Source organism: Oryctolagus cuniculus, chromosome 16 (genome assembly GCF_051225735.1).
Source record: "Oryctolagus cuniculus isolate XC-2025 breed Fujian yellow rabbit chromosome 16, ASM5122573v1, whole genome shotgun sequence".
Classification (NCBI taxonomy): Eukaryota; Metazoa; Chordata; class Mammalia; order Lagomorpha; family Leporidae; genus Oryctolagus; species Oryctolagus cuniculus.
Window position 1 is genome coordinate 73,978,533 of NC_142882.1, and position 22,808 is coordinate 74,001,340.

The 22,808-nt window shown below is 45.8% G+C and overlaps 1 protein-coding gene across 6 annotated transcripts in view; it reads left to right on the forward strand.

Moving 5' to 3' along the window:
- Nucleotides 1-22,808, forward strand: part of ICA1 (islet cell autoantigen 1) — a 155,825-nt gene that overhangs the window by 95,304 nt on the left and 37,713 nt on the right. For all 6 annotated transcript variants that reach the window (XM_008261686.5, XM_089315687.1, XM_051853319.3 and 3 more), the window contains exons 7-8: nucleotides 16,974-17,099; nucleotides 17,824-17,922. In XM_008261686.5, coding sequence (XP_008259908.1) covers nucleotides 16,974-17,099; nucleotides 17,824-17,922 — 225 coding nt within the window. The remainder of the gene's footprint in view (nucleotides 1-16,973; nucleotides 17,100-17,823; nucleotides 17,923-22,808) is intronic.

The following is a 22,808-nucleotide window of genomic DNA, read 5'->3' on the forward strand; positions in this document are numbered from 1 at the left end:
TGTCTGCCGTCCCCTCCCTCCTCGGTCGCTGGGAGTCAGCGTGGCGGCCCATTCTGTCTTCTCCCCAGCGGGCCCCGTGACTTCCCATTGTCCCACCTTCCAGCTTCTCCCTCTGCTTGCTTTCCTTCTCCTTAGCTGGGGTCCTGTACTCAACAAGCCCATGAGGTGATCCTGTCTCTGCGTGGACACACGCATACACACACACACACACACACACACTGCACCGTGTTTAACTGCTCCATCCCTGCTTCCTTATACTGGTGAACCTTCGTCTCCTCTGGCCTTATTCTGCAGTTCCCCTGTCTGCTCTGCACTGTCGCTCCCCCAGTACTTAGGAGAGCAGAGTGCACTCTCCAGGGCAGTGCCCGGGACTGTGTGGACGGCGTCGTGTGTGTGTGTGTGTGTGTGTGTGTGCTCTGCTCCAAACAGGCCAAGTCCTCTCATTCTCGTGGTCTCGGGGTAACACCCCACACTACCGTGTCGGGGGCAGATTTCACATGCACATTGCAGTGTCACTCAGTCCAAGCAACTAGAAGCATTAGAAAAGCATGAAGTAAAAACAAAAAAAGTGTATGTAAATCAGCCTTCCGTAGATCCGTACTACTACAGCTATTCACATCGCCATGCGCTCATTTACAGAGCACTCAACTTTTACAGTCGCTCACTGAGTTAGATTAAGAAGGTTTTATTGTGCATTGGTTGATGAACTTACAGTTTAATAGGCATGAAAATCAGCTCAGAGAAGCACATACTAAAGAGAAGGACCACAGTTCTCAGAACACGCCCTGGCATACTCCAGCCTCGGGCCTTCGTTCTGCTGCTCTTTCCTGTGAGAATCCCTTCCCTCTGACACCTGCGTGCCCGCCTCCTCACTTCCTCCAGGGCTTTGGTCTGGCATCATTTTCTGGGGGAGCTTTTTCAAGACTGTCCCATATAAAACAGAATCCTCACCATTCCTCCCAAACTGCACGCATGTCTTTCTTAGGCTACATTATTTTTATTGTCTAAAAAAGTGGCATATTTACTTTTATTACATCCTGCCGAGATTTATGGACAAGAAAGTAACCATCCTGAAAGCAGAGATTTGGCTTTATCCCCTGCTTATTCCTAGCACTTACAACTGTCAGCGCTCAAGAACATATCTTGGGAGGGAATAGGAGAATTACGAACTAAGTATTGTGTCAGGAAAACTAAAGCCTGGATTTATCTTAGGTTTGTGAAATATTCTGTAGCAACAGAAATATTTTTGAGTGAGAAGCAGTACCTCAGAAAGGGTGGCCTGCTGTTGGGGACGGATGGTCTAACATAGTTTATCTTCCTCCTTCATTTGTTAGAGTGAACACTTAGGTAGAAACCGTCCCTCATCAAGTATCAGGTCACTGAAGTACAGACAGGGCGACAGGGCGAACATAAGTGTCTGATGCTGTTTCAGGGTACTGAATTGGTTCGTTGGCTTTCCCTATGGGTGCCTAATGAAGATTTGAGTTTTCTGTTTGTTTGTTCATTTGTTCATGTATCATTATAGACTTGCAGATTGGAATATATTTAGTGTGTTTTAATCATCAACCATATAAAATTTGTTGATGCTCAAGCTATCTCAGTTTTAGCTGGTAGGAGCTCCTTCTGAGATATCGTCCCTGTCTTCTGGCACAGAATGTTTCAAAATCATCTTATGTATTTCCTGCCTTAAGAGCTCCTGGTCACTTGAAGAGAGGTGCAGTAGTGAGAGGCCATGGTCTGGGTGCTAGGGGGATGCATTACCTCTGAGATAGCCTTTTTTTTTTTTAAGAGCTTTCCAAAAATGCATAGAACTTGAAAATATATTTTTCTGTGATTTAATCTTAACAGCAAAATGCAACAAAATCAGAAGCACTAAGTTCCTATTTTATTTTCACCTCCATTAAGGAAAGTGGTTTCTAAATTGCAAAGGATAGAAAGGAGCCCTTAAGGAAAAATTGCAGCTGCATCTATGAAAGAAGCTAATGTGTGCTAGTAGTAGTTAAATACATTTCGTCACCAGATTTAGGTGAATTATGTCCCAGAAAACTCATGTATGCAAGCACAGAAATGCTGCCAGTGAGCTTTGAGAAATCAGAGCTGCCAGAAATAATATAACAAGCAAACATTGTCCTATGTTTAAAAGAGGAATTTTAAAAGCTCAATATAGTATATGGCATGGTAATTCTGAGCCATATCTAGAACTGTTGACTATATAGATGCTTTGTTAGCAATTTAGAAAAGAAATGTGGTTATTCTAAAGGAAATGGGTTCCCCTTAAATATAACACCAGACTAACCCCATTGCTCTTGTTGTACTTGATAAGTCTCATAGTATTGTTTACAGATAAAATGAAGAAAAATGAGCTATGGATTAAATTTCTTACAAAGCAAGACTCAGCTATATGAAGCAGCTATGTTAATATTAGGCAAACAAGGACTTTAGAACAAGGATTACTACCAGAAATAAAGAGGAATGTTTATATGATCAATTCATAAAAAGGATATAATAATCCCAATTTTTGTATAACTAATAAAGGAGCATGCAAATAAGCAAGAATTGATAGAAAACATAGACTGTCTACAACAGTGGCTGGAAATTTCAACACTGTTCTTTCAGAAATTGATAGAAAAGTAGACAGAAATCAATAAGGATATAGAATAGTATCAGCTACCTTGACATATTGACATTCACAGAATCTATCTCACACTGGAACATAATTATTTTCAAGTACACGTGTAAAGCCAAGATACACTATGCTTGAAATCATACAGCAGGTTGGAATAAATTCTTAAAAATTGAAATAATGCTAAGTATTTTCTCTGATCAATTACAAAAGAATTAAGCCATAAATGAGAAACAAATGCATGCCTAAGTAAATATATATACAAAGATTTGCACTATTCTCCAAAATAATTGGAAATTAGACAGTATCCATCAAAACCCAACGGTCAAAAGAAGATATTACAAGGGAAATTAGGATAAATTTTGAAATGAAAGTACAACATATTAAAATAGTAAGCTGTAGCTAATGCAATGTTTGTGGAAAAATTTATGCCATTAGGCCGGTGCCATGGCTCAATAGGCTATTCTCCGCCTTGCAGCGCCGGCACACCGGGTTCTAGTCCCGGTCAGGGCGCCGGATTCTGTCCCGGTTGCCCCTCTTCCAGGCCAGCTCTCTGCTATGGCCTGGGAGTGCAGTGGAGGATGGCCCAAGTGCTTGGGCCCTGCACCTCATGGGAGACCAGGAGAAGCACCTGGCTCCTGCCTTCGGATCAGCATGATGCGCCGGCCGTGGCGGCCATTGGAGGGTGAACCAACGGCAAAAGGAAGACCTTTCTCTCTGTCTCTCTCTCTCCCTGTCCACTCTGCCTGTCAAAAAAAAAAATTATGCCATTAAATATTTATATTTTAAAATAAGGAACTACTAAAAATCAATCTAAACTTAAGAAACTAGAAAAAGAAAAGCTAGTAATGGGGGGAAATAAGAACAGAAACAAAAGAAATTGTAAATAAAACACAGAAAATCAGTAAAATCAAAACTTGATCCTTTGAAAAATCAATAAAATTGATAACTTCTAGTCGAAGTGATTAGGAATAAGAGAGAGAAGACACAGATTGTCAATACGAAAAATAATAAAGGACCTTAATGCAGATAGTATAGACATTAAAATGATAATAAATATGACTATCTTTAAGCAAACACATTTGATAATTCAGATTAAATAAATAAATCTCTTGGGGGCCAGTGCTGTGGCATAGCAGGTAAAGCCACTGCCTGCAGTGCCAGCATCGCATATGGGCATGGGTTTGAGTCCCAGCTGCTCTGCTTCCAATCCAGCTCTCTGCTATGGCCTGGGAAAGCAGTAGAAGACGGCCCATGTGCTTGGGTCCCTGCATCTATGTGGGAGACATGGAAGAAGCTTCTGGATCCTGGCTTTGGGTCAGCTCACTGGGGAGTGAACCAGCAAATGGAAGACCTCTCTCTCTCCCTCTCTGTGCCTTTGCCTCTCTGTAATTCTGCCTTTCAAATAAATAAATACATCTTCAAATAAATAAATAAATCTATTGAAGCATAAAAACTACCAAAATCTAACTCAAATAGAAACAAATAACCTGATAACTCTTTCTACTTATATATCATATTTATAGTTCAAAAACCTTTCCACAAACAAAATTCCAGTCCCATGAGGCTTCACTAGTGAAATATACTAAATGTTTACCAAAGAATAATATTAATTACACACAAACCCTCCCAGAAAATAGAAGAATGAACACTTGCAAATTAATTTTATGATCCCAGTATTAATCCTGACAACAAGAAAAAGATGTTTCAAGAAGACTATAAAATGTCCGTCATGAACATAGACAAGAAATTTCTTTTGAGAGATTCTCAGCAAACTAGGAGTAGAAGGAAACTTCCTCAGTCTTGTAACAGATACACATAAAATCCCACAGCTAACATCATACTTAATCAGGAAAGCCTTATTGCTTCCCCCATAAAATCAAGAATAAGATAAGCATGTTTGCTTATACTAGCTGTGGGGAGCAACTGGGAGCAACTCGGACTAGACTAAGTTACTGGAATTAAGACTTATTCTATGCATCTGCTTTCCCACAATATGGCGCTGAGAAGGGAAACAGCTTCTACACAGCTGCCTCCAGTTCAACCAATAAACTGTGGGACCTGCTCCTGATTGGAGGAGAGCAGCGTACTCGGTGTGTGGGTAGCAGAGTTGGGATTGGCGGAGGAGGACTATAAAGGAGGAGAGAGACGGCATGCACCAGGAACATCTAAGGGGAACATCTAAGGGGAACACCTGTGCAGCCCCCAGAGAGCCGGCCGGCGGTGTGCCGCTCCCCTGCAGAAGTGGGGAAAGTGGCCAGGGGGAACCGCCCTTCCACGGAGGTGGAAGGGACAGTAGCCAACCCGGGAAGAACCAGCAGCAAACCCGGGGAGGGCCGAGCAGACGAAAGAACAGCACAGGGTCCTGTGTCGTTCCTTCACGAAGACGGGGAGCGACATAATGGTGCCGTGACTCGGCTATGAAGCCTAGGCAGGGTTTAGTGTCATTCCTCCATGAAGAGGGGGAGCGACATAATGGTGCCGTGACTTGGATATGAAGCCTAGGCAGGGCTTAGTGTCGTTCCTCCATGAAGAGGGGGAGCGACATAATGGTGCTGTGACTCGGATAGGAAACTTAGGAGGGAAGAGGCGGGAAGAAGTGGAAAAATATCGGAGAGAGAGACTAGCAAACAGCCTAGGGGAAAGCCGGACGAAAAAGGTGCCGGAAGAAGCTATTGAAAGCCTAGGCATAGACTCGGATACGGACTACGGGGGGAAGCTGGGAGAAATCTCTAAGGTCGAAGGCGAAAGTGAAAGCTAGAACAAACAGACTCGGATGCGGACTGTGGGGAGAGGCCAGGAGAAATGAGGGAGGAGTATTGTTGGAGGAAAGCTTGGGGAAACATACCAGGTAGAGAAAAATGTTAGGGAAATTGAAGCCGCGGGGGGCAGGCCGAGGCGGAGACGAAAGCCACTTTGGGATTCGTTGAGTTAGCCCGGGAATAAGGGGCGAAAAGTTAAAACCAGAAGCGGAAACGTAAGCCAGGTTGGAATCCGTCTGATTAGCCTGGGGAGCAAAGGACGGGAAGCCAAATCGTGGGGCGGAAACGTGAGCTGGGTTGAATTCGCCAGGTTAGCCCGGGGAACTTAGATTGAATGCTAGTGGCGGAGACGTGAGCTGGGGCTGTGTGACTCGCGGAGGCTGCCGCGCGCAGAGAAAGCGTGCGGGGCACAAGTAGATAGGGAACGCGGGGCTAGCACAGAGACCGCGGAGTGCGCGCGCGAAGCCAAGCCGCGCAGAGCCGGGAAGCCGCGCAGATGAGAGAGGCGCGGGCTGAAGCGGCTCAGAGCCGGGAAGCCGCCGCGGGGCGGGTACCGAGAAGCAGCCTCGGGGCGGGCGCCGGGAAGCGGCAGGGATAAGAGAAACAGAAGTTTAGAAGTAAAATGAGAGAAATAGGAATGCTGGTAGATAGAAGTAAAACAGGAGAAATAGGAATGCCCGGAGATAGAGAAATAGAGAAAGGCCTCCCCACAACACAGCAATGAGAGAGCTTGGATTCGGTCTGCCTGATTAGGGCGATAAGCACCAGCAGGCAGCTCGACCAGAGTGTGAGCTGCAGGTCACCGAAGATAGGCACGAATCAACACCAATAAGCCTCCCCACAATATGGCAATGAGAAGGCTTGGATTCGGTTTGCCTGATAGGGCTTGTAAGCACCTCCAGGCAGAGCAGAGCATGCGCTGCAGGGCACCGAACACAGGCACGCATCAGCGCCTAAAAACCTCCTCACAACATGGCGAAGAGAGGACCCAGATTCGGTTTCCCTGATTGATAGGACTTGTAAGAACCTGTGGGCAACTCTAGCAAGCAGAGCAGAGTGTGTGCCGCGGGGCACCGAAGACAGGTGCGTATCAACGCCAAAAAATAAAAAGAAAGGGGGATCTGTGGGGAGCAACTGGGAGCAACTCGGACTAGACTAAGTTACTGGAATTAAGACTTATTCTATGCATCTGCTTTCCCACAATATGGCGCTGAGAAGGGAAGCAGCTTCTACACAGCTGCCTCCAGTTCAACCAATAAACTGTGGGACCTGCTCCTGATTGGAGGAGAGCAACGTACTCGGTGTGTGGGTAGCAGAGTTGGGATTGGCGGAGGAGGACTATAAAGGAGGAGAGAGACGGCATGCACCAGGAACATCTAAGGGGAACATCTAAGGGGAACACCTGTGCAGCCCCCAGAGAGCCGGCCGGCAGTGTGCCACTCCCCTGTGGAAGTGGGGAAAGTGGCCAGGGGGAACCGCCCTTCCACGGAGGTGGAAGGGACAGTAGCCAACCCGGGAAGAACCAGCAGCAAACCCGGGGAGGGCCGAGCAGACGAAAGAACAGCACAGGGTCCTGTGTCGTTCCTTCACGAAGACGGGGAGCGACATAATGGTGCCGTGACTCGGCTATGAAGCCTAGGCAGGGCTTAGTGTCGTTCCTCCATGAAGAGGGGGAGCGACACTAGCTTCTACTCAGCAGTGTCATAGTCAGTACAATAAGGTATGAAAATGAGTAAAAGACATACACATTGGAAAGTGAGAAGTAAAACTGTCTTTATTCTCAAACAACATGATACATGCACATAGATCTTGCTTATAAAAGTTCTAAGAAATATAGTAGAACTAATATTAGCAACACCACAGGATACAAGACCAAGCAACAAAATTATTTTATTTCTAGTAATGAACTATTAGCTATTCAAAGGTGTAGAAATTACAACAGCTTCCAAAGTATGAAATACTAAGTACTAAATTTAACAAAATATGTGTAAGATTTATGTATCAAAACCTACAAAAAATGTTGACAATTTAAAATCCCAATAAATATAGAGATATACCATGTTCATTGGTAAGAAGATATTAAAATGTCAGTTCTTTTTTTTTTTTTTAAAGATTTTGTTTGTTTATTTGAAAGTCAGAGTTACACAGAGGGAGGAGAGGCAGAGAGAGAGAGAGAGAGCGAGAGAGAGAGAGGAAGGTCTTCCATCCACTGGTTCACTCCCCAGTTGGCCACAACAGCCAGAGCTGTTCCGATCCAAAGCCAGGAGCCAGGAATTTCTTCCGGGTCTCCCACGTGGGTGCAGGGGCCCAAGGACTTAGGCTATCTTCTACTGCTTTCCCAGGCCATAGCAGAGAGCTGGATTGAAAGTGGAGCAGCCGGGTCTCAAACCGGCGCCCATATGGGATGCTGGCGCTTCAGGCCAGGGCTTTAACCCGCTGTGCCACAGTGCTGACCCCTAAAATGTCAGTTCTTTCCAATATCTATAGATTCAGTGCAATTCCGATAACATCTTAAAGACTTTTTTTCCTAGAAATAGATAGCTAACCCTAAAACGTGTATAAAACATGGAATACCTGGAATAGACAAAGCGATTTAAAAAACTTACAGTACCTGACTTTAGATGTATTAAAAGCAACAACAATCAAAACAGTGTAGTATTGGTAGACAGGGTAGCTAGATGGATTAAAATAATAGAACAGGAAATCCAAAAATAGACCAACACATGTATGGCTTGATCATACTAAAAGTGCCAAGATGTATGCAATTGGATAATTTTTTCAACAAATGATCATGGAATGGTTGCATCCCCATTTGCAAGGTAAACTCCATGAACCTGCACCCCTAACCACAGACTTCACAGAAATGAACTAGAAATGATGATCAATATAAATGGGATTAGCTAAAATATTCAATTTCTTTTTTTGTTAAAGATTTATTTATTTATTTTAAAGTCAGAGTTACACAGAGAGAGAGAAATAGAGAAAGAGAAAGAGGTCTTCCATCTGCTGGTTCACTCCCCCATTGACCACAGCAGTCAGAGCTGAGCCAATCCGAAGCCAGGAGCCGGAATCTTCTTCCAGGTCTCCCATGCGGGTGCAAGGGCTCAAGGTCTTGGGCCATCTTGTACTGCTTTCTCAGGCCATAACAGAGAGCTGGATTGGAAGTGGAGCAGCCGGGACTCGAATTGGCGCCCATGTGGGAAGCTGGCACTGCAGGTGGTGGCTTTACCTGCTATGCCACAGTGCCGGCCCCAAATATTAAATTTCTAGAAGAAAAAGTACTGTAAAAAATGTTTGACCTTGGGTTAGGGAAAGATTTATTAAGGCACAAAGCACATAAACCATAGAATAATACTTGGTATTTCAAAAGGCACTATTAAGAAAGTGAAAGGCAAATGTTAAAGTTGAGGAAAATGTTCCAAACTGATGAGGAGTCTTTACAAAGTGTTAACAGAAAATGAAGATCACTTTTTCATTCCACTTTTCCAGGAACATTTTCAAGTACGTTTATATGTCTGATAATGCATTTGTGTGCAGAGCATACAAATATCTCACAATTTGGTAACCAAACCCAGGTTTTTGAATGGGCAAACGATTTGAATAGGCACGTTGCTAAAGATATGTAAGTGGCAGTTACCGCTTGAAATATTCAGCATCGTTAGTCACTAGAGAAATGGAAGTTAAAAATCACAGCTATGACTACACAGCCACTAGAATGGCTGGAATTTCAAAGACTGAAAATACCGAGCACGAGTGAGGGTGTGGAGTCAGTGGAACTTGCATTCATTCTAGGATGCAGAATAACACAGTTACTTGGAAAAATGGCTCGGTGGTTTCTTATAACGTGAGCTGTAGATATGCCATGTGAATCAGCACTCCGACTACTGAATATTTACCTAAGAGAAATAGAAAATGCGTTCGGGTGATGAATTGTCCTCACATCTTTATAGCAGCCTTATTCACAGTTGCCCAAAACTGGAAACAATCTAAATGTGTATGAATCACACCACAGTCCTATAGTTGAATACTATGTAGCAATAAAAAAATAACTACTAACATATGCAACATGATTGATCTGAAAAAGATTATGCTGAAAAAAAAACCCAGCCACAGGAAGACCAGAGACTACGTTACAATGCCATTTGTGTGACACTCCAGAAGAGACAAATCTGTAGTGACGGGAGGCAGACTGGAAGTTGGCAGGGCCTGAAACGTCAGGGCAGGACTGCAGTGGGAACGTTCAGGGTGACAGACATGTTCTGTATCTGAGTGTGCCGCTCACTGCATAATTGTGTGCACTCATCCTAAAACTCATAGAACTGTACACTTAACGTTGTAGCTCAGTAAAGCTGATTGACAGTAATAGTCAGGGGTCTGGCACATGGCCTAGTGGTTAAGACACCAGTTAAGATGTCCATATCCCGTATCAGAGTGCCTGGGTCCTCATCCCAAATCCTCTCTTGATTCCAGCTTCCTGCTAAGGCACAGGATGGGGAGTGGTAGGTGATGGCTCAAGTGGTTGGGTCGCTACTACTCCCGGCTTTAGTCCAGCCTAGTCCCAGCTGTTGCATACATTTGGGGAATGAACATTATATGGGAGTTGTCTCTGTTCCTGTCTCTGTCTCCCTCCCTCCCTCCCTTCCTCCCTCTTTGTCTTTCTGCCTCCAAAATAAATCAATAATTTTTAAAGTTTGGGCTGGGCATTGTGGCAGAGCACGTTAAGCCACTGCAAGGGATGCCCCATATCAGAGTACATGGTTTGAGTGTTGGCTTCTCCACTCTTGATCCAGCTTCCTGTTAATGCACCTGGGAAGGCGGCAGATAACGGCTCAAGTGATTGAGTCCCTGCCACCCACGGGGGAGACCTGAGTGGAGTTCCTGGCTCCTAATGTTGGCTTAGACCAGCGCTTGCTGTTAGGGACATCTGGGGAATGACCCAGAGGGTGGCAGATCTCTCTCACCCCACCGCACCTGTCACTCTTTTAATAAATAAGTAATCTTTTTAAGGAAATGGTGACGGTGTGAGATGATGAAGGCAGTAGTGGCGGCATCTCTGAGGTCCAGAATAAAGAGATCACCTGTGTGCATATTTAACCTGGAAAGCGGCACACTTGACCATGGAGCACCCGAGGGAGTCTGACGGGCTGCCTCCCTGCCACCGTGCTGAGGAGCTGAACAAGGTTCCTGGTGACAGGTGCTATGCAGACTGTGCCTCCATCTAAACTGAGACGGTCAGCCATCGTTGAGCTGAGATTTCAGAGGTGACGTCTGCACTTCTGTGCGTGTCTCAGACTCGGAGTGCTGTGGATCGCGTGAAGAATAACCCTGTGTTCTCTCTGTAGTGTCCAGAGCCTGGACTGTAGATCGGGAGACATCCATGTCTAATCCTCACACTTGCATGTTAGACAACTATCTCTGGTTTGGTTCTTTTGTGCAAAGCAGGGATTTCTCAAATATCATGGCAGGTAATAGGTGGATTACGGTATATGGAAAAAGTTCTGTGTTCAACTAAATTTTAGAAACGCTGGAGTAATCAAAGTTGAAACAAAAGGGTGCTTATTAAAGAACTTTGTAGAGTTTTCATGAGTCAGCCTGAGCCACCTGATTTAGTGCTGTCTTAGTTCCACACAGCAGAAGGCTCTGAATTGATTGACGCAAAGGGAGGAGTTAGTTAGAAACCCCATGTTACCACCCGCGGGGCTACTGGACCCAGGAGCCTGAGTTCTACCAGGGCACTCCCACTGTCTCCTCTGTGTTTTTCTCTGCCTGTCGTCTTTATTTTTTCAGACCTATGTTCTTCACATTGCAAGAAACTCAAACGCCAGGGCTTTTTGCCCCTTGTGCTTTAGCCATCGGAGAAGGATTAAGACTTTTTCTTGCCAGTTGCAAATTCAGAAACCCTCAGGAAGGGCTCTGATCCATCCAGCTTGGGTCGGAGCCTGCTACTGCATCAGCCTACCATGATCCGTTTCAGCTGACTCGGCTTGGGCCAAGACGCCACCCTGGGCCGATCAGTAGGAACGGTCTGTGAAAAGCATAGCAGCCCCCAGTGAAACTGCATTGTTAAAGGGAGGGAATGTTGTTAAGAGGAGATCCAAAAGTAAGTAGTCCTGGCCAGCGCCGTGGCTCACTAGGCTAATCCTTCACCTGCGGGGCCGGCACACCGGGTTCTAGTCCCAGTCGGGGCGCTGGATTCTGTCCCAGTTGCCCCTCTTCCAGGCCAGCTCTCTGCTGTGGCCAGGGAGTGCAGTGGAGGATGGCCCAGGTGCTTGGGCCCTGCACCCCATGGGAGACCAGGAGAAGCACCTGGCTCCTGCCATCGGATCAGCGCGTGTGCGCCGGCTGCAGCGCACTGGCCGCGGCGGCCATTGGAGGGTGAACCAACAGCAAAAGGAAGACCTTTCTCTCTGTCTCTCTCTCTCACTGTCCACTCTGCCTGTCAAAAAAAAAAAGTAGTCCTAAAGTGTCCACTGGCTTCCTACACACATGCACAGTACACGTAGGGCCATTTCCCCATACTTCTCTGCATAACATGACATTAAATTGCTCCTGCCATCAGTGGGTGCATATATGATAAAGCATGTGCGGTAAATGTTCATTGAAGTGACTCGGCAAGGACTTAATTATCTGACCCTTGAAAGGTCCTAGATCATTGACTTTGGACAAGAAGATGCTCTTTTAACGAAGCCAGACCTTCTGTTCTGTGACTTCAGACAGGCTTAGACTTTCCCTTGTGGCACCTCACGGAAGACAAAAGGAAGTGACTGATGCATTCTGTGGTCTTAAAATCTCCCCCTGAAGGCAGGATGCTTCATCAGCAGAAAACACAGAGGAACAGCACGCGTCAGTGAGGGAGGAGTGTGGAGAGCTGCTGGGAAAAAAGCCACGGATTCTGGTGCTCTGGGGTGTCCGGCAAAGCTGGCAGAATGAGCTTGTGGGGAAGGTGAGCTAGACACAACGTGGGGTTGGGGGTGGCCAGGTACCTAGGAGTCATCCTCCCCTCCCCAGCCAGGTCCTGTGTTGCCTCCTCCATCTCTCTCCAGTACGAGCACGGTTGTCCCTGCCCAGCCTCACTCTCCAAGTGAAAATCCGCCGTCCTTGCTCTGCCCCAGCTCCGTCCTGGTCTGCCTTCATCCCTCCTCCAGTCCGTCTCCACGCTGCAGTGAGGCAGACTTCTGAACTGAGAAAAGGATCCCAGCTCTTCCTTTCTTGAAAGCCTTCATTGGTTTCCCCCTGCTCTAGGAGAAAAACTGAAATCCTGAGCACGCGGAGGCCCTGTTCCAGTGTGTGCTTCAGCCCGCCACTCCTCACTTTGTACCACCCTCCTGCTTGTTAACAAGTCAGCTGTATCAGCCTGCTGTCCGTTCTGGGGCCTGCCTGTTGTCCTTCACCCCAGGGCCTTTGCACATGCCCCCACCCACCCACTCCCCGAACTAACTACTCTGTCCCCTTACATAATTAATGGTGTTCAGTCCTCCAGGGTAGAGGTTGAACCCCGTGTTCTCAGGACACATCCTCTGGGTTGGATCGTTGATTAGTCGTGTTTGCGGGGCTGAGCACCTCGCTCAGTCTGCAGTTATACCTTCAGTGATAAGAACATATCCCCTGTGAGTCTCCCAGGGGCAGATGTTGCGTCCACGGCTACCAGCGTATGGAAGATGCTCCATGAACATTAGCTGAATGACTGGAGGGCGGGAGGAGGTAGAAAAATAAGAGCGGAATTGTTTGGTATTGTTCTTGAAGGAAACAAAACCTTTAGGAAAACAACATAATAGTGCTCAGCACTCTCCTGATTTGGCTGTAGGCAGTATGAAGATCTTCCCCACGGCAGGGGAAGTAGACTGATCTGAGAGGACAGACGGCTTTGGCTGCACCGCGTGTGGTTCAAGTTGGGGCCTGGGGGAGACTTCCAGATTAGGAAGGACCCCGAGATTCTGACAGTCCAGGCATTGCTGCTGTCTCGGATACACTGCATTTCCATGACCTGGGCGATGCAGGACCCAAACTAAAGAGGGTGTAATATGCAGTCATTCCCTAGGATTTAGAGCATATGGGGAGAAAGGGGAGCTGACGAACTTCAGAGGTAAACAAGGGGCACATTTCTTTGAGTGGAAGTTTTTTCACGGAACCTTGAGAACCACTGGAGCTCCTCACGATGTTTACGTAACTGGATGTACTTCAGCTGGGGTGGAGAGGGCTGAATCCGCGAGCATTTCTCACTGGAGTGCATCTGGAGGCATCTGGAATTAGGCTCTTGCTGGTGGCTCGGGCTTGACTGTGTCCTTGGCGTTTTGTCCTCGGATTGCCGGCTGGAAAGGTTTTCTAGAGCAGACACGTGCACCGAGCAGTAAATGAACTCTACCGTGTTCAGACGCACAGCCGTGTCCCATCCTCCTCCTTTGGCAGGGAAAGGCGTCAGCATTTGGAAACTCAGCAGTGCATTAAGTATTTTCGTAATCATTGTTGACACACAAAGCATATGGCCTCTCAGAACTTACTGGGTCAAGTGCTGAAGGCGTCTTCTGGGTTTCTAAATTCACTTGGCAAAATTAATTTCGGGCACATTGCAAACTGTATGAATTCATGAGATCGTTGTTACGAGCAAATAAAATAAGTTGCCTCCTAGCATATAAACTTGTCTCCGAGTAACTGATTTATTCCTGTAAAGAGAAAAAGCAAAATTCACACCCCTGCCAAAAATGTTACTTTGCATTTAATTAGAAAATCTAGAATATCCATGTCAGGAGGCTAATGACGTAGATACTTTATATTTACTTCGTGTGTCCTGGTTATGCTTTGAGACCCACCTCAGATGTTCCCTCACATCAGAAGCCTTCATGGTCTTGTCCCGACTTAGATCAGTTATCTGCAGCCACAGGAATGCTGTGAAATCCCAACCAAGCACTCCGTGGCTTTAAACACTGAGCATTTTTATTGCTTACAGATCTGTGGGTTAGTAGTGCAGTTCTGGCCCCTGTGGGCTCACTTGGGTGTTTGTGGTTAGCTGTGGGGCAGGGAGGGGTGTACTGATAATGGCTGGACTTCCTTGCATGCCTGCGACCCGCTGGTCAAAAACTCATCTGCTAGGACAACTGGGTTCTCCCTCTCGTGTCTCTTGCATGCAAAGTGCCTTCTTCTTTTTTTTGACAGTGAGAGAGAGACAGAGAGAAAGGTCTTCCTTCCGTTGGTTCACCCCCCAAATGGCTAAATGGCTGCTACGGCCGGTGTGCTGCACCGATCTGAAGCCAGGAGCCAGGTGCTTGCTCCTGGCCTCCCATGTGGGTGCAGGGCCCAAGCACCTGGGCCATCCTCCACTGCCCTCCCTGGCCACAGCAGAGAGCTGGCCTGGAAGAGGGGCAACCGGGACAGAATCTGGTGCCCCAACTGGGACTAGAACCTGGGTGCCAGCCCTGCAGGCGGAGGATTAGTCTAGTGAGCCACGGAGCTGGCCAGCACACAGTCTCTTGAACCCGTCCACCCATCTAGCCTGGGCACATCCTCATGGCAATCTCAGAGAAGCCAGAATAAAAGTAGAGGCGGGCCAGTCTTTTATTTTTTTAAAGCTTCCGGTGTTGTTACATTTGTCAGCATCTCATTGACCAAAGTCAGTCACAAGGCCAAGGGCAGAGTCGGAGTAGGAGAGCATCACAGAGTTATAGGGCAACGGGCTGGGATGCAGGGAGCCAGTAATGGGGACTTCAGCGACATCACCTGCAGCTGTCTGTGCTGTCTCTGTTCCTCACCCTCAGCCTGCTCTTCTGTTTCCCTTCAGTGTAATGCAGTGCGCTCGCTAACTTCTTTGTCCTCTCTGAAAGCCTGGTAGGTCCTTATGCACATGGGCATTCATTCACAGTTCTTGACTGCCTGTCTTTAAGATTTATTTATTTATTTGAGAAGCAGAGTTACAGAAAGAGAGAGGGAAAGAGAAGGGGAGAGGGAGGACAGGAGGGAGGGAGGGGGAGAGAGAGAGAGAGAGAGAGAGAAAGGTCTTCCATCAGCTGGTTCACTCCTCAGATGGCTGCAACAGTGCAACAACCAGGGATGAGCCCAGCGCCGGGATGTAAAGCGGCGTTTGGTTATAGGACGCCAGTGTCACAAGTGACAGCTTAATCCACTGCGCCGCAACGCCAGCAACCGTCATCACTTCTAAAACTACTTTAAGGGCTACACTTTATTTATTTATTTTTTAAGGGTTACACTTTAAAACACATTCAAATGCCTTACTTCTTCAAATGACCTGCAGAATTTCATTGTGGCAACAAATGCGTATCAAGTCTCCGCCCCGCAGCAGGTTGTCAGGTGCTGTGCTGGTGGGCAAATTAGACCTTGGCTGTGTCCCCCCGCTGGGGTCCTGGGGTGAGGGCCTTTGTAAGGAGCCATTGTCCCTTCCAGTTCTGTTACCTATCTTGTGTCTGCAACTTGAGCCATCATCTGTGAGAGGTTAATGTTTGAACTCTAAAGTTGAGTACCCTAAAGATAGACAGCTTTCTATTTGTCAACTATACCTCCACAAAGTGGGTTTTTAAAAGCTTGGCTTGCTTTCTCTGGTCATAATATGATGTGGTAACACTTTGAATTGGAAGAAGGGGGAGATGTTGACTTCACAGTTTAAATTAAAAATTTGTTTGAGAGGTAGAGATACAGAGAAGGAAAGAGAAAGAACTTCCCTCCACTGGTTCGCTCCTCCAATGCCCACACAGCCAGAACTAGGCTCAGCCCAGAGCTCCCCTGTGCTGCCTCCTGGGGGAATATCAACAGGGGGCTGGCCTCCAGGGCAGGGCCTGGACTTGAACCCAGGTTCCTTGATATGGGATGTGAGCATCCCAGATAGTTTCTTAACTGCCAGACCAAACTCCTGCCTGACTCAGAATTTACTGCATTACATTTTAAAGTTGCATTACGTTTTAACTTTCTGCTTTACTATGAAATAGTGTAGAGAATAGGCATATCTGAATCTTTCTTGACCTTTACTCTGTCCCTAAATTTACTGTATGGTTCAGGGACAGACAGAAAAGTGTTAGTGTAATTTCTTGATACTAAATTGTTTGGGGGGGGGGGCAGTTTTTAAAGTTATGTCAAAATTTCCTCATAGGTCTCCTAGACAGAAAAAGGGCATTAGTAGAAAAACAGGGGGAATACAAATCAAGTCTGTGGGTTAGTAAATGGGCTTGCTGTTCACCTTTTGTCTTCACAAACATCGCACATTATGTATAGCCCGAGGGAAAGCTGAGTGAGAAGTGTGCGGGACTGGGCTCCGAGCAACGCAGGTAAACAGTGGAGCAGCAGATGTGCCACCTGCACATCTCCAGAATCCTCGGCACTGTGGTCGGTTTGTGAATGCCCTGGCGAGAAAGGAATCTCAACACAAGAGTGAGAAAGACACAGTGAAGATCTTCAGTCTGCTAGAAAGGCATATGGGCTGTGCTCTGAGTTGAGCGTTTGAGGTAAAGCGTGCACGTTGTGGGATCTTCTCTACCTGGAGTTTTCAAGTAAGAAAGAGAAGCGCTCCATGTGGGTCTCCTCTCACCTGCAAACGTTAACTACTTAGGAGTCTGACTAATCCAGAGATTCTTCCTTGGTTTTCACAGGTACAGACACAGGTACGCCTTGCAAAAAAAAACTTTGACAAGTTGAAGATGGACGTGTGTCAAAAAGTGGATCTTCTTGGAGCAAGCAGATGCAATCTCTTGTCTCACATGCTAGCGACATACCAGGTAACAAAGTGATGTTTGTTACGATGAACAAAGAATGGCTTGAGACTCGGATGCCACAGAAAGGATCTTTGAGCTCCGAGTCTGGTTTTGGCATTTTGATGTTCGCAATGCCATTCTCATAATTTACTTGCCACATCTGTCTCCGAGGGCCCTACAGTTTGACTCAATCCAAGCATCTGTTCCCTATACATATTCTGTACTTCCCCACTGCCCTGTGTTTACTTCAGGGGTCTGTTGAGTGTGGATTACCAATTGCTGTATGTTGTAGGGAATAATAAAATTAAGAAGACCAGGTTCTGTGTCTTCAAAGAGCTCCACGTTTAGGAAGGAAGTTGAGACCATCTGACTGTATGTTCTAAACCTGCAGGACACAAAGTGCTCACTGAAAAAAATTCTAGATGACTCCATGGGGGTTTGAGACAGGAAAACTCAAACAGTTGAGGAGTATCAGAGAGAGATTGTTTCTGCCTAGACTGGGGTTTGAAGAATGGAGTGAATGATACAGAGAACGGAGAGGGGAGGGTTCCAGGTGGAGGGAGCCACGTGTGCCGTGGGAGGCAGTGTTTGGGGGAATCCCGGGCATTTATGGGCTGAAATCCGAGGTGTGCACAGGGACCCAGTGGGAAACCTAACAGGTGCCGAGATGAGCTGGACGCCTCCTTCAGAGGCCTGCGGCTGGAACTCGGCGTTCAGAACACGAATCGCTTCCCACCTCTCTTCGCAGACTACCCTGCTTCATTTTTGGGAGAAAACTTCCCACACGATGGCCGCCATCCACGAGAGCTTCAGAGGTTACCAGCCATACGAGTTCACCACGCTGAAGGTAGGAAAGCTAGGAGAGGCCTCTTGAAAATCTTACCCAGAGCTCCATTGCAGCGTACGAGGTCAGAGAGAGCGCTGGATGCCCAGCAGGGTCATGTTTATGTGTCAGTCTTCAGTGCCATGATTGCTGTACACGCAGATGCAATCCAAAACCTCAGATGGACCCGGCGATCCGTGGTCCTGGGAGAGGGACTCAACCCCAGTGATTGCCTTTGCTCCTCTGTGATACTTGGTAGACACGGCCGAAGAGAAGATTGCGTGCGCTTGGTTACTTGCAGTTACTAAATCCAGACATACTCATTCATTTAAGGTGTTCTCTTTGCTCTCTGACTTTGGAAAAATCCTCTATTCTGAGAGTACCATTGAATACAGATCTACACTTTTCTGTAAAACTACAGTAATATTTTATAAGTGAAAAATCAGCAAACTCAGTTATTTCTTCCCTCAGAAGGGACAGAAGTACAGACTCTAACTCTCAGTATTGAAACTGAACACGGAATTATTTTTCTCCCTGATGGTTGCTGGGAATGAATTTTTATCGAGATAAGGAAGTGATTTTGCTTCCAAAAGGATTTTAAGAATGGTGAGAGAAGAATGGGTGCTTTGTTACCAGGTTGTATCTTTGAAAAAGGAAAAAAAAAAAAACCACATAGGCAAGAACTAGCTCAAGTTCACCTGGAAATTGCCTTGCTTCTAGTTTTTCAGGCAATTTGTATCCCAACGCTTTGCTTGACAAACTCACAACATTAAAAAGCTGCTTTGTTTGGGGCATTTTGTCTTTGCCTTAAAATGCTTCCTTGATTTTAAGATGTCTGTAAAGTCACTGCGTCCCTCAAAGTCTTAAGATGGAAACCTTGCAGATGCCAGTCTTGAAAATGAAGGTCCCGTGAGAGATGCCTCAGCCTGTGACGGACCTGAGCGACCCCCGTGCGGGAGAGCCGACCATGGAGTTCTTCCTCCCTCGCCCTCCCGGCTCCTCGCTGCACGGTCACGGGTGCTCACTCGCAGGCCGCCGGCCGCAGGCAGTCAGATGTTGAGCTCTGCTCTGCTCACTCTCAGCAGTGACGGAGGGGCCTTCTGGTTCCATGTGTCCCTCTCTGTCCAGCCGAATATTCTGCACATGTAAGCCTGCAGCCTTCCCCTTCACGCTGGCAATGGTACCGCTGCTGGTAGGGGCTGTGTGTCTTCTCTCTGATTTACTGCTGCTTCCCACACCTCAGGAAGCAGCCGTCATGACCACAGTGGACTGACCACAATGATCACACGCTGTTCACAGTTCTCACGTGGGCCTGGGCAGAATCTCCTGGGTGACTTTCAGCTCTGGGCATAGGAATACACACGAGGTGCTGTTTTGTATACTGCTTCAGAGGTTCTCTGTTTTTTGAAAGAGAGCTGTACCCCTCAGCCAAGTAGACGAGGAAATGATGCCACCCCCAAATATAAGAAAAGAAAACTTCAGGTTGAGGTGAATTGCATAGAAAACTATGATATGAAATTGAATTGGTGCCACAGTCCCAGAAGGACCCCTGTGTGTACTCCTGGCATGCTGTGCAGTGGAAAATGTGGCTCCTTCGTGTCTGCCAGGCTGCTCACCCTGCAGACAAGAGTGAGCTGATGCTGGGCAGGATTTCTGGGCAGAGACCGATCATCAATTTGACCGCCATGGTTCTGGACATGATCACAAACATTTTGGACAGGAGACTCTCCGTTACCTTTGATACCCTCAGAACTTTCCTTCAATTATGACTTCATTAACAGCTCGTGGAGTGGCGGTGATGCACTCTGGGTAGGAGCAGTACATCTGTTGAAGAACAGCCGTGTTGTAGTGATGCCCAGAATGTGTCCAGAGGCAAATCCTGCCTAACCTGTGCTTTGAGTGCCTCTCCATAACACTGCTCTGTAACACTTTCAACCGTGACTCGCTACATTAGAATTCTTTATGTAAACTCCAGTCTGTTACAGTATATATCTGAGTTGTTCTACACAACTCATTATTACATAGATAGGCACATTGCATACATATTGTATGCAAGGAAACATGAAAACCAAGACCACAAATGTCGTTTGTATCATCATTCATTATGAGGCTGCTGTTTGGCTTCACAATCTTCTTGCACCAGTATTTTTTAAAATATGTCTGGTGCTAATAAGATTTTTATTTTATCAAGTCTTCTTTTTTTTTTTTTTTAAAGATTTGTTTATTTATTTGAAAGGCAGAGTCACAGAGAAGCAGAGGCAGAGAGAGAGAGAGAGAGGTCTTCCATCCACTGGTTCACTCTCCAGATGGCCACAATGGCCAGAGCTGTGCTGATCTGAAGCCAGGAGACAGGAGCTTCTTCCAGGTCCCCTACTAGGGTGCAGGGGCGCAAGGACTTGAGCTATCCTCTACTGCTTTCCCAACCCATAGCAGAGAGCTGGATCGGAAGTGGAGCAGCTGGGACATAAACTGGTGCCCATATGGGATGCTGGCGCTGCAGGCAGCAGCTTTATGTGCCACGCCACAGTGCCGGCCCCTAAGGTCTTCTTTTAATTGATGTATGTATAATACTTTTGTTCTGAGTGGCACTGTATATTGATCATGGAGATCTTGAAATTCAAATAAGTATTTTCATGGTTGATTTGTTCTCTGGCTGTACCAAAGCAAATGCCCCTTAGCCGCCTTTTGGGACTCTGACTGGAAAGCAAACACTGTCTTTGGAAACGGTGGCCGGGCTCTGTTAATGAAAAGCAAGCCATTTGTTTTTTTTTGCTCCAGGGTTTATTCTGAGTGTGTTGGTAATTGTGCCATTGCAGCTGTATTTCCTGACTGTTGGTTTTATGCTTGATGAAGGATGATAATTAATGTGTTAAACACTTGGTGTATCCTGTTTGGAGGGAAGAGTTTTTTGCTGTAGAGTTATAGGGATATAACTCAAGCCCCCTGAATTTCAGAGTTTTACTTCTAATAAGTCTTTCTCTAAGAAATACATAATAGTTCTTTTACAAAATAATTTTTATTATAAAGGTGAATTGAGACTAAGTGCCTATTGTGACATTAGGAATATTTTGTGGTAAGGTAATGCTTTGTGTGACAACACTGACTGCCTTCTTTTAATTTTACCTACATATGATGTGAGTGTATTGGTTCTATGCTTTTTTTTAATTTGCAAGAAGCACAGGTAGAAACAGAGACAGACAAACAGAGCGAGATCTTCCATCTACTAGTTTACTCCTCAAATGCCCAAAATAGCTAGGGCTGGAGCAGATCAAAGTCAGGAGCCAAGAACTCCATCAGGGTCGCCCATAGGGGTGGCAGGGACCCAAGTAAGTACTTGAGCCATCATCTGCTCTTCCCAGGGCACACAGTGAACAGGAAGCTGGAATTGGAGGTTGAGCTAGGACAGTAATCCAGCTAGTCCAGCACGGGCTGCAGACATCGCAAGCAGCATCTTAACCGCTGTGCCACACTCTGCTCTGTTTGACTTTACTTTTAGTGACCTATTCCTTCATCAACTTAATTTTCTAATAAGTAGATTTTTGAAGCATTTTTACTTTGTGGAAAATTTAGCCTTGAAATGTATTGTTATAAAAATTTTAATGTAATCATTGTAATAGTTCAAATTTAAAGCAGAAGGACTATTTTTAAGTGATTTCCAACACCCCTCCCCCAAAGAAAATCAATCCGCTAGTCTTATATTTTCAAGCAAACATTTATTGATTCATTAAAGTGTTATTAAACATAAACATTTTATATGCTTTATCATTAATGCATTAAGTTTATACTAACTCCAATTTATCTGGGAATGTCTTTCAAGTCATGGGTATAGGGATGGAATAACTGATCTGGAAAACACTGTCCCATTTTTGAGGAAGTAATTTAGACTAAGAATTTAAAGCATTTTAAAAACACTAAATGAAATTCTATCTTCTAAGAGAAGCAGCTCCCTATCTTACATTGCCAACCCTCAGATGTCAGTGTGTTTTCCTCATCCTCCCAGAATATCATTTACTTAATGTCTTTCCTTGGATCCAGAACAGGTGTCAGTCAAGATAAGAAGCCTGCAGGAGTCAAGTGGCTTTTCCTTGGAAAATCTAAAATTCTTTTTGTGTCAGTGACCATTTTTCCCCCTCTATCTGATCTGGCACCAACAATGCGTGGAGTTGGGCATCTTAGTAGAGTGAGTGTGAGGCCCTTGACAGCACTGGGCACTGATCTGAGAACTGGCTAAGAGGGGGCATTGGTCTTGGATTTGCATGTTTAAAGAGGCCAGAGTGCCTAGATTTACGAAAAAGAGCTGGTGGCAGCATGTACTCCTGTGACATGCTGCCTTCAGTGTCTTTGGAAGGAAAGGCAGAGTTGTTTTCTTTTTTAAAAGTGTTTATTAATAGAGAATTGGTTATGTAAATCACCAGTGTAATGACATTGTCATGTCACTGTTGGAAAGTAGGAAGTGCATCTGTGTATCCTGATAGAAAACCTCAGATGTGTTTTTCCTGATAGAAGTAAAATAATGAGGAGTCTATCTGTGGCGTTGTCTGTTCTAGACATTTTAAATTAACAGAATGATCAAATGCATTGTCTTTCATGTCTGGCTTCTCTCACTTCATGCTTCTCAAGACTCCTCCCATTGTAGCATATGTGAGTACTTCTTTCATGTTTATGATCAAATGATATTCCACCGTACGGATCCACGTTTGTTTATTCATTCACAAATTGGTGGACATTTCCGTTTTCACTTTGGGACTATTTTGCATACCGCTATGAACATTTGTGTGTAACTGTGGACATATATGTTCTGTTCTCCGGGGTAAATATTTAGCAGTACACTTTACACTCCTGCCAGTGATGTGTAGAGGTTCCAGCTTCTACACATCCCTACCAGCATTTCATATTATCTCTTTGAAGGC